A 16045-nucleotide genomic window follows, 5' to 3' on the forward strand; every position below is an offset into this window, starting at 1 on the left:
GCCACCATGCCCGTTTCCACTTTGTTCTTTATACTCAGGATTACTTGCTATTAGGGGTCTTTTCTGGGTCTATATAACTTATAGGAATTTCTTATTTCTGTGAAGAATGTCATTGGCATTTTGATAGGAATTGCATTGAATCTATAAATTGCTTTGGATAGTTTTGTCATGTTAACAATTTTAAATCTTTCAATACATGAGTATGGAATATCTTTCTTTTTTTTTTTTTTTTTTTTTTTTTTTTTTTTTTTTTTTTTTGAGACGGAGTCTCGCTCTGTCACCCAGGCTGGAGTGCAGTGGCTGGATCTCAGCTCACTGCAAGCTCCGCCTCCTGGGTTCACGCCAGAGTATGGAATATCTTTCTATTTTTTGGTGTGTATACTCTTCAATGTCTTTCACCAGTGTTTTATAGTTATCTTTGTATAGATCTTTTACTTGTTTGGTTAAATTGATTCCTAGGTATTATATATTATTTGAAGCTATTGCAAGTGGGATTGCTTTCTTTATTTCTTTTTCATTTTTCAGATTGTTTGTTATTGGCATGTATAAATGCTACTGCTTTTTTTTTTTTTTTTCAGATTGAGTCTCGCTCTATTGCCCAGGCTGGAGTGCGGTAGTGCAATATTGGCTCACTGCAATCTCCACCTCCTGGGTTCAAGCGACTCTTATGCCTCAGCCTCCCCAGTAGCTGGGATTACAGGTGTCCACCACCACACCCAGCTAGTTTTTGTATTTTTAGTAGAGATGGGGTTTCACCATGTTGACCAGACTGGGTTGATTTTGTTGATTTTGTATCTACCAACTTTACTGAACTTGTTTATTAATTCTAAAAAACTTTGTGTGGAGTCTTTAGGTATTTCTGTATATAAGATCATGTCATGTGCAAACAAGACTAACTTCGCTTCTTCCTTTCTAATTTGGAAGCCCTTTATTTCTTTCTTTTTACCTAATTACTCTGGTCAGAATTTCCAGTATTATGTTTACAAGTGGTAAAAGTGGGTATCCTTGTCTTATTCTGAATCTTAGAGGAAAGGCTTTCAATTTTTCCCTATGTCAATATGTGGGTCTGTCATATATGGACTTTATTATTTTGAGGTGTATGCCTTTTATACCTAGGTGGTGAGAGTTTTTATCACAAAGAGATGTTGAATTATATTAAATGCTTTTTCAGAAACTATTGAAATGATAATATGGTTTTTATTCTTGGTTCTGTAAATATGATGCATTATGTTTATTGATTTGTATAAGTTGAACCATCCTTGCATCCCTGGGCTGAATCCCACTTGATCATGGTGAATGATCTTTTTAATGTGTTACTGAGTTTGGTTTGCTAGCATTTTGTTGAGAATTTTTATGTTCATCGGGAATATTGGCCTGTAGTTTTCTTTTTCTTTATTATTTATTTATTTATTTATTTTGAGATGGAGTCTTGCTCTGTTGCTCAGGCTGCAGTGCAGTGGCATGATCTTCGCTCACTGCAACCTCTCCCTCCTGGTTTCAAGCAATTCTCCTGCCTCAGCCTCCTGAGTAGCTGGGACTACAGGCACTTGCCACCATGCCTGGCTAATTCTGTGTTTTCAGTAGACATGGAGTTTTGCCATGTTGACCAGGCTGGTCTTGAACTCCTGACCTCAGGTGATCTGATTTCCTCGGCCTCCCAAAATGCTAGGATTACAGGTGTGAGCCACTGCACCCAGCCCTAATTTCTTTTTCTTTTCTTTTCTTTTTTTTTTTTTTTTTTTTTTTGAGACAAAGTTTCACTCTTGTTGCACAGGCTGGAGTGCAATGGCACGATATCCACTCAGCACAACCTCCGCCTCCTGGGTTCAAGCAATTCTCCTTCTTCAGTCTCCCGAGTGGCTGGGATTATAGGCATGTGCCACTACGCCTGGCTAATTTTGTAATTTTAGTAGAGATGGGGTTTCTCTATGTTGGTCAGGCTGGTCTCGAACTCCTGACCTCAGGTGATCCACCCATCTTGGCCATCCAAAGTGCTGGGATTACAGGCATGAGCCACTGTGCCCAGCCCATGCCTGGCTAATGTTTTGTATTTATAATAGAGACTGAGTTTCTCCATGTTGGTCAGGCTGGTCTCAAACTCCTGACCTTAGGTGATCCACCCACCTCAGCCTCCCAAAGTGCTAATATTACAGGCGTGAACCATTGTGTCCAGCCTTTTTTTTTTTTTTTTTTTTTTTTTTCTGAGATGGAGGCTCACTCTGTCTCCCAGGCTGGAGTGCAGTAGTGCAATCTCGGCTCACTGCAACCTGCACCTCCTGGGTTCAAGTGATTCTCATGCCTCAGCCTCCCAAGTAGCTGGGATTACAGGCAAGGGTCACCATGCCCAGCTAATTAAAAAACATTTTTTTTTTTTGTATTTTTAATAGAGATGGGGGTTTCACCATATTGCCCTGGCTGGTCTCGAACTCCTGACGTCAGACAATCCATCTGCCTCAGCCTCCCAAAGTGCTGGGATTACAAGCATGGACCACCACGCCCAGCCCTGACTGTGTATTTTAAAATAGCCTGTCTTGGCTGGGCACGGTGGCTCATGCCTGTAATCCCAGCACTTTGGGAGGCTGAGGTGGGTGGATCATGAAGTCAGGAGATCGAGACCATCCTGGCTAACATGGTGAAACCCCATCTCTACTAAAAAATACAAAAAATTAACCAGGCGTGGTGGCAGGCACCTGTAGTCCCAGCTACTCAGGAGGCTGAGGCAGGAGAATGGCATGAACCTGGGAGGCAGAGCTTGCAGTGAGAGGAGATTGTGCCACTGCACTCTAGCCTGGGCGACAAAGCGAGACTTCGTCTCAAAAAAAAAACAAAAAAAAAATAGCCTGTATCTCCTCTTCTTGATCCATTCTGCTGTTGAGCATCTCTAATGATGCAAGTATATTTCTCATTTCCAAGATTCCTGTTTGATTTTTTTTAAAAATTATCTCAATCTTTTTGTTATATTTCTCTGATACATTTTTGAATTGTTTTCCTGTATTATCTTGATGACCACTGAGTTTCCTTACAAATGCTATTTTGAAATGTGGGTCAGAGAGCTCACATATTGCTATCTTGTTAGGGACAGTTCTGGTTCCGTCCTTGGTCTATTCATGAAGGTCAGGTTTCCGTGTTTGCTGTGGATTCTTGTGGATGTCTGTCTGTCTTTGCATTGAAGGAGTAGTTATTTATTCTGGTCTTCTCTGTCTGGCTTGCTTTGATTTTTATCGAATATGTTTTCTTAGGGATTTTTTGTAATTTACTTGTTGAATTTATTTCTCCCCTGTGCCTCCCCACAAGCTGCCCCCAACCCTAGGTAGGTCACTGCATCATTTTTGGCAGTAGACGGTGCCTTAAGCCCAGGTTTGCCTTGTCTCTAGTGAATGATTGGAGCACTGACCTTTCTGAATGGAGAAGGTCCCAAAGGGCTTATCCCAGTAGTGTGGGAAGACTGGCTAAGGTTTGGGTCCAGAGGACCTGTGGAATGCACTTCCTACGGCATGGTGCAGCCAAGCAATCACTCTGATTTGGTGTCTCCTTTGACTGAGTTACACAGCAGAGATTTCAGGGTTGGGAATGGTAGTTCCACTTACCCCCTTTGACTCTGGCAGTTCTCAGGGATATTTCTCCCTTAAGGCACTCATGATGCTTCCTGTGTGTTGAGGGAAGGACAGGTTTCCTGCCAGGGGACCCAAGATGGTGAGGAAGCTGGTTGTCCACCTTGATCTCATATCTTCCAGTGTAGAAACCATGACTTGGAAATTTTTCCATGTGTTTGGTGCTGGGCAGATTGGGGGCAAGGGGCATCATGGATATGGAAGTCTGATTCTCTTGTTTTTGGTTTTCTGTGGGGCTGGACAGGAGTCAAATATAGGCAACTTTTTAAATAAGGTGATAGTCACATAAAATAAAATTAACCATTTTAAGTGAACAATTTAATGACATTTAGTACGTACACAATGTTGTTTAACCACTAGCTTCATCTAGTTCCAAAATATTTTAATTGGCCGGGCGTGGTGACTCACATCTGTAATCCCAGCAATTTGGGAGGCCAAGGTGGGTAGATCGCGAGGTCAGGAGATCGAGACCATCCTGGCTAACACGGTGAAACCCCGTCTCTACTAAAAATACAAAAAAATTAGCTGGGCATGGTGGTGGGTGCCTGTAGTCCCAGCTCCTGGGGAGGCTGAGGTGGGAGAATGGTGTGAACCCAGGAGGCGGAGCTTGCAGTGAGCCGAGATCGGGCCACTGCACTCCAGCCTGAGCAACACAGCAAGACTCTGTCTCAAAAAAAAAAAAAAAAAAAAAAAAAAAAAATCAAAAAACAACAAAAAAAACCCTATTTTAATCACCCTGAAAGAGATTCCTTATTTGTTAGGTATAAACGTTTTCCCCTCCCCACAGTCCTTGGAAACCACAAATCGGCTTTTTGGTCCTATAGATTTAAATATTCTGAATATTAAACATAAATGGAATTACACAATATGTGACCTTTTGGGTCTGGTTTCTCTCATTTAGCCTAATATTTTAGGCTCATCTTCCTTGTAGCATATATCAGTACTTTATTCATTTTTGGACTGATTAATGTTCTATAACATTTCAGTATACCACAATTTGTTTATCCACTCATCTGTTGGTGAACATTTGTTTTTTTTTTTTTTATCTTTTTCTAAATGAATAGTATTGCTATAAATATGCATGTACATGTTTATTTGAGTATCTGTTTTCAATTCTTTTGGGTATATAACTTGGAGTGGAATTGTGGGGTTATATGGTAATTCTGTTTATTTTTTGAGAAACTACCAAACTGTTTTCTACAGTGGCTAAACCATTTTACTTTCCTATCAGCAATGTATGAGAGTTCTGATTTTGCTACATCCTTACCAACACTTATTATTTTCCTATTTTATATGTTATTATAGCCATTTAATGATTGTGAAGTGGGATTTTATTGTGGTTTTGATTTGCATTTCTCTAATGGCTAATGATCTTTAGCATCTTTAGCTCATGGATAGGAAGAATCAATATTGTGAAAATGACCATACCAACCAAGGTAATTTATAGATTCAATGCCATCCCCATTAAGCTACCAATGACTTTCTTCACAGAATTGGAAAAAACTACTTTAAAGTTCATATGGAACCAAAAAAGACCCCATATTGCCAAGACAATCCTAAGCCAAAAGAACAAAGCTGGAGGCATCACGCTACCTGACTTCGAATTATACTACAAGGCTACAGTAACCAAAACAGCATGGTACTGGTACCAAAACAGAGATATAGACCAATGGAACAGAATAGAGCCCTCAGAAATAATACCACACATCTACAACCATCTGATCTTTGACAAGCCTGACAAAAACAAGAAATGGGGAAAGGATTCCCTATTTAATAAATGGTGCTGGGAAAACTGGCTAGCCATAAGTAGAAAGCTGAAACTGGATCCCTTCCTTACACCTTATACAAAAATTAATTCAAGATGGATTAGAGACTTAAATGTTAGACCTAAAACCATAAAAACCCTAGAAGAAAACCTAGGCAATACCATTCAGGACATAGGCATGGGCAAGGACTTCATGTCTAAAACACCAAAAGCAATGGCAACAAAAGCCAAAATTGACAAGTGGGATCTAATTAAACTAAAGAGCTTCTGCACAGCAAAAGAAACTACCATCAGAGTGAACAGGCAACCTACAGAATGGGAGAAAATTTTTGCAATCTACCCATCTGACAGAGGGCTAATATCCAGAACCTACAAAGAACTCAAACAAATTTACAAGAAAAAAAAACCATCAACCCACCAAAAAGTGGGCAAAGGATATGAACAGACAGTTCTCAAAAGAAGACATTTATGCAGCTAATAGACCACATGAAAAAATGCTTATCATCACTAGCCATCAGAGAAATGCAAATCAAAACCACAGTGAGATACCATCTCACACCAGTTAGAATGGCAATCATTAAAAAGTCAGGAAATAACAGGTGCTGGAGAGGATGTGAAGAAATAGGAACGCTTTTACACTTTGGTGGGACTGCAAACTAGTTCAACCATTGTGGAAGACAGTGTGGCGATTCTTCAAGGATCTAGAACTAAAAATAGCATTTGACCCAGCCATCCCATTACTGGGTATATACCCAAAGGGTTATAAATCATGCTTCTATAAAGACACATGCACATGTATGTTTATTGTGGCACTATTCACAATAGCAAAGACTTGGAACCAACCCAAATGTCCATCAATGACAGACTGGATTAAGAAAATGTGGCACAGATACACCATGGAATACTATGCAGCTGTAAAAAAGGATGAATTCATGTCCTTTGTAGGGACGTGGATGCAGCTGGAAACCATCATTCTCAGCAAACTATCACAAGAACAGAAAACCAAACACCGCATGTTCTCACTCATAGGTAGGAATTGAACAATGAGAATACTTGGACATAGGAAGGGGAACATCACATACTGGGGCCTGTTGTGAGGTGGGGGGACGGGGGAGGGATAGCATTAGGAGATATACCTAATGTAAATGACGAGTTAATGGGTGCAGCACATCAACAAGGCACATGTATACATATGTAACAAACCTGCACGTTGTGCACATGTACCATAGAATATAAAGTATAATAAAACAAAAACAAAAAAACAGAACTATTGCAAATAAACAAGAAAAACAGAAAAATGAAGAGAAAAGTAAACAGAGGATATGAATGGGCAATTTACAGAAGGAGAAATAAAAATAGCTAATATATTTATTTGAAAATGTTCAACCTCATTAGTTATCAGAGAAATGCAAATAAAGTTGAGATAACATTTTATGCCCATCAGATTGGCATACATTAGAAAATCTGATGGCTGGGCGCGGTGGCTCATGCCTGTAATCCAGCACTTTGGGAGGCCCAGGTGGGCGGATCACGAGGTCAGGAGATCGAGACCATCCTAGCTAACACAGTGAAACCCCATCTCTACTAAAAGTGCAAAAAATTAGCTGGGTGTGGTAGCACACACCTGTAGTCCCAGCTACTTGGGAGGTTGAGGCAGGAGAATTGTTTGAACCTGGGAGGCAGAAGTTGCAGTGAGCCGAGATCAGTGCCACTGCACTCCAGCCTGGGTGACAGAGCAAGACTCTGTCTCAAAGAAAAATGTTTGACTATACTAAGTGTTGGGTAGAACATGGGAAAATCAGGAACCTCCCTCTATAGCTGGTAGGAATTGTAGACTGCTACAACCCCTTTGGGACAGCCTGTTGGTACAACTGGGTATATCTCTATTATTCAGCATTGTCAATTATCCATTTATGCAAAAAATATATATATCTCCCTTTATGGACCAGAATAAGAGTCTATCACATATATGTATGTGTGTATGTGTATATATATGTATAAATATACATACATATATAATATGCTAATTACAGCATTGTTGTCATTGTAGGAAATCAAAGACAAGCTATATGTTCATCCCTAGTGTAATGGACAAATAAAATGTGATAGATGCATATTGATCATTAGAAACATGAAACTGAACGTACACACAACAATATGGACATGTACCTTTGAACACATAAGTGAAAACATTGTGGGGGAAAAAGTGAATTAAAAAGTAAGAAATAAAATAAGAGGTATTGCACAATAAATACCATTGATGTAAGTTTAAAACATTTAGATACACAAAACATCATTATATGTTTTACAAAGATATACATACACATGGTATATATATACACACACATATGTATATATTTGTTTGGATGCACATATATGTATCATTCATATACATATCCAAACAATCACATATCAAACACATCAATAGAGTAGGTGCCTATGAGGGAGTAGAGAGAAATAAGCATGGGGATTCTTTCCCTTTCCTTCCTTCCCTCCCTCCCTTCCTCTCTCTCATTCTCTCTCTCTCTCTTTCCTTTTTCTTTCTCTCTTTCCTTTCTCTCCTTTACCTCCCTCCCTCCCTTCCTTCCTTCCTCCCTCCCTCTCTCCCTCCTTCCATCCCTCTTTCCCTCCCTCTATCTCTTTCTTTCTTTCTCTTTCAGACTGGAGTGCAGTTGTGCCAACATGGCTCACTCCAGACTCGAACTCCTGGGCACAAGCAATCCTCCTGCCTCAGCATCCCGAGTAGCTGGGACTATAGGTGTGCACCACCATGTCTGTCTAATGTTTAAATTTTTGTATAGAGACAAGGTCTCACTATGTTGCCTAAGTTGGTGTTGAACTCCTGACTCAAGCAATCCTCCTGCCTTGGCCTCCCAAAGTGCTGGGATTGCAGGCATGAGCTACTGCACTCAGCCTGATTTTTCTTCATAAAATTTATGATCACTTGATATGTTATAGACTTTGCTTTACTCTGTGTGTGTGTGTTTGTGTGTGTGTGTGTGTTCTGACTCTTTACAATCAGATTGCAAACTCCCTGAGGGCATAGACTATATTCCAAGTACCTAAGACACGGCCAGGAACATAGGGGTCACTGAGAAAATGATTGTTGAATGAATAAATGAATAGGAAAAGGTAACCAACCTTAAAGGCAAAGTATGAAGTCTAGAGGATCTCAGAGGAGATGCGAGTATGTCCAGCTGGACTCTGAGGTTGGCTTGAAAGTCAGTCCAGGCCGGGCGCGGTGGCTCACGCCTGTAATCCCAGCACTTTGGGAGGCCGAGGCGGGCGGATCACAAGGTCAGGAGATCGAGACCACGGTGAAACCCCGTCTCTACTAAAAATACAAAAAATTAGCCGGGCGCAGTTGTGGGCGCCTGTAGTCCGAGCTACTCGGGAGGCTGAGGCAGGAGAATGGCGTGAACCCGGGAGGCGGAGCTTGCAGTGAGCCGAGATCGCGCCACTGCACTCCAGCCTGGGCGACAGAGCGAGACTCCGTCTCAAAAAAAAAAAAAAAAAAAAAAGAAAGTCAGTCCAGTCTGCCATTAACCAGACCTATGGTCCCCTTGAGTGGGCCACCCAGGGTTCCAGCAACCTCAATTGGAAACAAACAAAAAAACTAGATGATATATGAGGGTTCCTTCTTGCTCTGAATGTTAAAAAATGTTTAACTTAAACTCTTTGTCACTTAAAAGATTTTAATGAAAATGTCCATTCATTTTTTTTTTTTTTTTTTTTTTTTTAGATGGAGTGTCGCTCTCACTCTTTCGCCCAGGCTGGAGTGCAATGGCGCGATCTCGGCTCATCGCAACCTCTGCCTCCTGGGTTCAATCGATTCGCGTGCCTCAGCCTCCTGAGCAGCTGGGACTACAGACACCCACTACCACACTCGACTGATTTTTGTATTTTTTTAAGTAGAGACAAGGTTTCATCATGTTGGCCAGGCTGGTCTCAAACTCCTGGCCTCAAGTGATCTGCCCACCTCAGGCTCCCAAAGTGCTGGGATTACAGGTGTGAGCCACCACCCCCGGCTTCCATAAAAGGGGAGGCCAGGCTGTAATCCCAGCTGCTTGGGAGGCTGAGGCAGGAGAATCCCTTGCACCCGGGAGGCAGAGGTTGCAGTGAGCCAAGATTGTGCCACTGCACTCCAACCTGGGTGACAGAGCAGGACTCTGTCTCAAAAAAAAAAAAAAAAAAAAAAAAAGAAGCCAGGGATGGTGGCTAAGGAGGGTAAGGAGGGAGGATAGCCTGAGCCCAGGAATTGGAGGCTTCAGTGAGCTAGGATCGCACCACTGCACTCCAACCTAGGTGATAGAGCCAGATCCATCTCTAATTAAATTAAACTAATTAAATTATCAAGGTAATGCAGGTTTACTGTAAGATATTCAAACAACACACATACTTTTTTTTTTTTGAGACAGAGTTTTGCTCTGTTGCCCAGGCTGTAGTGCAGTGTCCCCTCCTCAGTCCACACCTCCACTCCTCATATCAGCTGCCTGCTTTTTTCTTTCCTTCCAGAGTTTCCTGTTTGCATACAAACGAATATGTACATATATGTGGTTTTTCTCAGAAAATGAGATCATACGATGTGCATTGCTCTGCAACTGGCTTTTATCACTTAGCAATATGCCTAGGATGTTCTTCCATATCAGAACCTGCAGATCTAGCCCTTAAAAGAGTACACACATACACACGCACACACACGCACACGCACACACGTGCACACACACGGACATGCACACACACGCACACACATGAACACCCATGCACACACACACGCACATGCACACACGCACACACCCACTATAGCATTTTCTTGTGGTAGGTGGAAATTAAAGGCAAGTTATATATTCATCTCTAATTAAATGGATAAATAGAATATGATAGATGCATATTTAGCATAGAAACATTAAGTGCATCCCTAACAATGTAGATGTCTATTCAAACAAAGTGAAAAAGTTATGAAAAGGTAAGAAACAGAATGAGGGCTATTGGTGTAAATTAAAACATGCACATACACAAAATAACACTATATATTTTTAAAGGACACATATCTATCCAAACACTAATAGACCAAATGCATTAGATGCCTATGGGGCAATGCAGAGGAACGAGAATGGGGACTGGGAATAAAGTGGAAAAAGTGAATAAAATACAGTATTTAAGAGAGGTCTTGCAGAGACCAATGATGACAGCGAGCACAGCATTCCATAGAGGAGTCATCATTTACCGAATTCCCCTACTGATGGACATTGAGATTATCCAGTTTCTCATAAGTATGGATTTGGGAGTTAGATAGACCTCATTTTAGTGGCTGTGCAGTTTACTAGCCATTTGCCCTTTGACAAATTACTGAATACCTCTCAGCCTCAGTTCCTCTATTGTAAAACAGGAATAATAACACCTGCCTGGTGTGGTGGTTGTGATCATGTTTATAAACTGCTGGACACAGTGACCAGCACACAGCACAAGCCAGCAAACAGTTCTATGATCAGGAGAGATTTGCTGGGGCCAGGCCCACGGGACAGTGGGCCCCACTGGGCAGGAGCCAGACCGATCTTGCTCACCCTGTACCCCACCTGCACCTGGCATACTCTCCACCCTTAGAGACTGTGTCTTGAATGAATGTGGTTTCTGAGCCAGTAGTTTCAGGGTAATTCATCTTCTGTGACATCTAGTGGCCTATTCAGGTTGCCAGGCACCTGTTATGTGTTTATTGAATAGTGGCTGTAAGTTCTTGCTTTTCACAGGGTACCCTGTGAGTGTCTAAGGCTCATGTCCCTGATTTGTGGTTTATGTTGGAACCAGAGAAGCGGGACTCCCCTTCTCTGCCCTTGCCCCTCTAAAGAACAAAAACTCAAGGATGACAGCTCTCAGATGATGAGTCAAAAAGAGCAACTTCCTCTGCATAGGATAGCCTGTAGAAAAGCCATCACAGGAGTCAGGTCACTCCTGTGCGACCCTGAGCCTGTCATATAACCACTTTATGTTCAACTTACTCCTCTGCCAAGAGGAGATAAGGCCACCTGCCTTCCACACCCCCCACATCGTGTAGTGTTTTAGGAACTAAGTTTGATAATGTCACAACACCGTGAAAAGAATAAAATCATATAATTAGCAATTATGTAAGAAATACTGTCATTTTTATTACTAGTTCAATTACTAATCTGTGTTTGGGGAGGGAGTTCAGGTGAAAGACTGAGTCGATTCTTCAGGGACAGCTTTTTCCTGTGTTCTGGCCACACTGGCGCTTTGTGCTTATTGCTTGTGCAGGGGTGGAGATCTACCCTTGGGCTCTACAGAGTCAGCCAGAGCAAGCCAGGCTTCCAAATGAGACCCAATGTTTCTCCAGGGCCAGAAGAGCCCCGAGGTTAAAAGCTGTGGCCCCAGTTCGCGGGCAGGAGGAGCGCAGCACAGCCTCCTCCTTGGTCCCATGCCTGCCCTCTCTACTTGATTCACTAAGCATGGAGACAGCGGATGGATGTGGGGGAATCTCGAGGCCAAAGGTACATTTCCATAAACAATCCCTAGACTGATTATTAGAGAATCCAGGATGTAGGAGAGAGAGGCAAAGGGGGAAAAAAAGATGGGAAAAGGAAAATAGCAGATAGAGAATGAGAGAGAAAACGGACAGTGTTAAATAGCTTTTTAAAGGCACTGATTTGGGAGCCAGGTGTGGTGGTGCATGCCTGTAATCCCAGCTACTAGGGAGGCTGAGGCAGGAGAATAGCTTGAACCCAGCAGGTGGAGGTCACAGTGAGCCAAGACATCTTATTACTGTGATGTCTCTTAGCAGTAACAATTTCCATAAATTTACTATTAACTATGCATTTTTTTCTTTCATTCATCGTTAATTGACTTAAGATTCAAACTCCCCCATTTCTTATTCTTGAGTTCTAAGATTTGGGGAGGAGGAAAATCCCTGTTCACTTTGTCTAATACCAGCTCCCCCCCAGACCAAACAACTTTGGAAGAAGATGAGCACTGTCTTTCTGTCTGTTTCTCTTTCTTTCTTTTTTTTTCTTTTCTGAGGTGGAGTTTCACTCTTGTCGCCCAGGCTGGAGTGCAATGGCGTGATCTCAGCTGACTGCAACCTCTGCCTCCTGGGTTCAAGTGATTCTCCTGCCTCAGCCTCCTGAGTAGCTGGGATTTCCATCATGTACTACCCCGCCCAGATAATTTTTGTATTTTTAGTAGAGACGGGTTTCACCATGTTGGCCAGGTTGGTCTCGAACTCCCAACCTCAAGTGATCTGCCTGCCTTGGCCTCCCAAAGTGCTGGGATTACAGGTGTGAGCCACTGTGCCCAGCCCTGTCTGTTTCTTTTCCCTAAAGGGACACAAGGGAACGAGCACTTGAACTGGCAGGAAGTAGTCGAATGGATTTCAGGAAGAACTTCTGAAAAGAAAGATAAGCTGATTATTAGGTTAGTAACTCAGTTCCTCAGCTCTCTTAAGTCCTAGATGAAAAGAATAAGTAGGCCTGGCTCAGGGAGGCAGAGGTTGCAGTGAGCTGAGATTGCACCACTACACTCCAGCCTGGGCAACAGAGCTAGACTCTGTCTAAAAAAATTAAAAAGAAAAGAAAAAGAAAGACTGTACCTGGTCTCATGAGATGTTAAGAATTATTTGATGATTGGCTGGGCGCAGTGGCTCACACCTGAAATCCCAGCACTTTGGGAGGCCAAGGCGGGTGGATCATGAGGTCAGGAGATCGAGACCACCCTGGCTAACACGGTGAAACCCTGTCTCTACTAAAAATACAAAAAAATTAGACGGGCATGGTGGCGGGTGCCTGTAGTCCCAGCTACTCGGGAGGCTGAGGCAGGAGAATGGCGTGAACCCAGGAGGCAGAGCTTGCTGTGAGCCGAGACTGTGTCACTGCACTCCAGCCTGGGCGACAGAAGGAGACTCCATCTCAAAAAAAAAAAAAAAGAGTTATTTGATGAGTTAGAGGTGGGCATAGTAGTTATATACCTGAAAAGATAGGGATCTCCTCTGTAAATCTTGTAATTTCCCTTACTAATTACCCATTAACTAATTTAACCCCTTTTTGCATAACCTCTGTTTGTATATTTTGCCTTTTCCACCTAAATTTATTTAAGCTTAAGCGAAGTTTTGTTTGCTCTACATTGACCTCCTCTTAAATTGTATATTCCCAGCTTCTGTATTTGGAGCATAAGTCAATATTTAATCTTTCCATTATTTCTGCGATTTTATAGATTCATCATGTTATTCCTCAAACGTCATCTTTCTAGATCTAGCACTGAGGTAAAACTCAGAGGGGAGGGATGTAGAAGAGAGCAGAGGAAATTTAACAGAGATTTCTGGGGAGCTTTTCCAAATGCAATGTGTCTGCCTCCCCCTTCCCTGAGCGTATGAAAACCTTGGCTGGGGAAATGTGTTGTTGCTGTTGTTTTCAAGAGATAGGGTCTCCCTCTGTCACTCAGGCATTGGAGTACAGTGGCTCACTGCAGCCTTGAACACTGGAGCTCAAGCGATCCTCCCACCTCAGCCTCTGAAAATGCTGGGATTACAGGTGTGAGCCACCATGCCTGACTGAAATTTGTCTTTTGAGAATTTTCACATCTATTTCTAATGGTCAACTCTCTCTATCCTGTCATAGCCATTGTTCTCAACTGAAGAGCCCCTCAGTTCTTGGGGTCTTTTGGTTCTGTCATCATGAGGTATTTCCTTCATTTCCGTGTTAGCTCATGCCTGACATTCTGATGGAATCAACTTTTCCATTCGTTGTGTAACCAACATTAGATGGGGATTACAACAAAAGTTTGCAATCTAGGCCAGGCACAGTGGCTCACACCTGTAATCCCAGCACTTTGGGAGGCTGAGGTGGGCAGATCACAAGGTCAGGAGTTCAAGACCAGCCTGGGCAACATGGTGAAACCCTGTCTCTACTAAAAGTACAAAAATTAGCCATGCATGGTGGCGCATGCCTGTAGTCCCAGCTACTCAGGAGGCTGAGGCAGGAGAATTGCTTGCACCCGGGAGGTGGAAGTTGCAATGAGCCGAGATTGCACTCCAGCTTGGGTAACAGAGTGAGACTCTGTCTCAAAAAAAAAAAAAGAAAAAAAAAAGAAAAAAAGAAAGAAAAAAAAGCTTGCAATCTTAAAAAGTAAGTTGGAGTCCAGGTGCAGTGGTTCACGGCTGTAATCCCAGCACTTTTGGAGGCTGAGGCAGATGGATCACTTGAGCCCAAGAGTTGGAGACAAGCCTGGGCAACATGGCAAAACCCCATCTCTACAAAAGATACAAAAATTTTCTGGATGTGGTGGCACACACCTGTGGTCACAGTTACTTGGGAGGCTGAGACAAGAGGATTGCTTGAGCCAGGAAGATGGAGGTTGCAGTGAGCTGAGATTGTGCCACTGCACTCCAACCTAGGTGACAGAGAGAGACTCTGTCTCAAAAAACAAAAAATAGGTTGTTACTTAACTATGGATCCCAGATAACTATTAGACCATTCCTGATGCAAATCCACCTCAGCCAACAGCTTCTTCTTGACTTGCTTTTCTCCCAGCAGTTTGCTCTGAATGAATTTGTCAAGTGACTGAAGGCAACCAGTGATGGACGGGGCCAATGACAGCTCCTTGAAGGGCTTTGTTCTGATGGGCATATCTGACCATCCCCAGCTGGAGATGATCTTTTTCATAGCCATCGTTTTCTCCTATTAGCTGACCCTACTTGGGAACTCAGTCATCATCTTGCTTTCCTGCCTGGATGCCCGGCTCCACACACCCATGTACTTCTTCCTCAGCAACCTCTCCTCCTTGGACCTTGCTTTCACTACTAGCTCAGTCCCCCAAATGCTGATCAATTTATGGGGACCAGACAAGACCATCAGCTATGGTGGCTGCGTGACCCAGCTCTATGTCTTCCTTTGGCTGGGGGCCACCGAGTGCATCCTGCTCATGGTGATGGCATTTGACCACTACGTGGCAGTGTGTCGGCCCCTCCGCTACACCACCATCATGAACCCCCAGCTCTGCTGGCTGCTGGCTGTGATTGCCTGGCTGGGTGGCTTGGGCAACTCTGTGATCCTGTCAACATTCACTCTGCAGCTCCCATTGTGTGGGCACCGGAGGGTGGAGAGCTTCCTCTGTGAGGTGCCTGCCATGATCAAAGTGGCCTGTGGCGACATGAGCCTCAAGGAGGCTGTGCTCAATGGTGTCTGCACCTTCTTCACTGCAGTCCCACTAAGCATCATCCTGATCTCCTACTGCCTCACTGCTCAGGCAGTGCTGAAAATCCACTCTGCAGAGGGGAGGCGAAAGGCCTTCAATACATGCCTCTCCCACCTGCTGGTGGTGTTCCTCTTCTATGGCTCAGCCAGCTATGGCTATCTGCTTCCGGCCAAGAACAGCAACCAGGACCAGGGCAAGTTCATTTCCCTGTTCTACTCAGTGGTCACACCCATGGTGAATCCTCTCATCTACACGCTGCGGAACATGGAAGTGAAGGGCGCACTGAGAAGGTTGCTGGGGAAAGGAAGATGAGTTGGCTGAGAGAACACTCCTTCGTTATTTATTGCCTCTTCATCTCTACATGCGTTTCTCATTAACTCTCTCTGGCCAGGTGAACATGAAGAATACTAATTCCGGTAAAACCAAGGCATGTTCCTGACAACCCTAAGCTGACAGCCCTAAGCTGTCAGGA

The 16045-nt window shown here is 43.2% G+C and overlaps 2 protein-coding genes across 2 annotated transcripts in view; both read left to right on the plus strand.

Annotated features, from left to right (window-relative positions):
• The window catches only part of LOC105467873 (zinc finger protein 75A), a 72462-nt gene that overhangs the window by 30047 nt on the left and 26370 nt on the right, over positions 1–16045 (plus strand). The window lies entirely within an intron of this gene.
• LOC112424278 (olfactory receptor family 2 subfamily C member 1) lies at positions 9129–15894 on the plus strand. Its single transcript, XM_024788525.2, is given in 1 exon segment — positions 9129–15894. A coding segment is annotated over 1 exon segment (939 nt). The 5' UTR covers positions 9129–14955.

This window comes from Macaca nemestrina, chromosome 18 (assembly GCF_043159975.1).
Source record: "Macaca nemestrina isolate mMacNem1 chromosome 18, mMacNem.hap1, whole genome shotgun sequence".
Classification (NCBI taxonomy): Eukaryota; Metazoa; Chordata; class Mammalia; order Primates; family Cercopithecidae; genus Macaca; species Macaca nemestrina.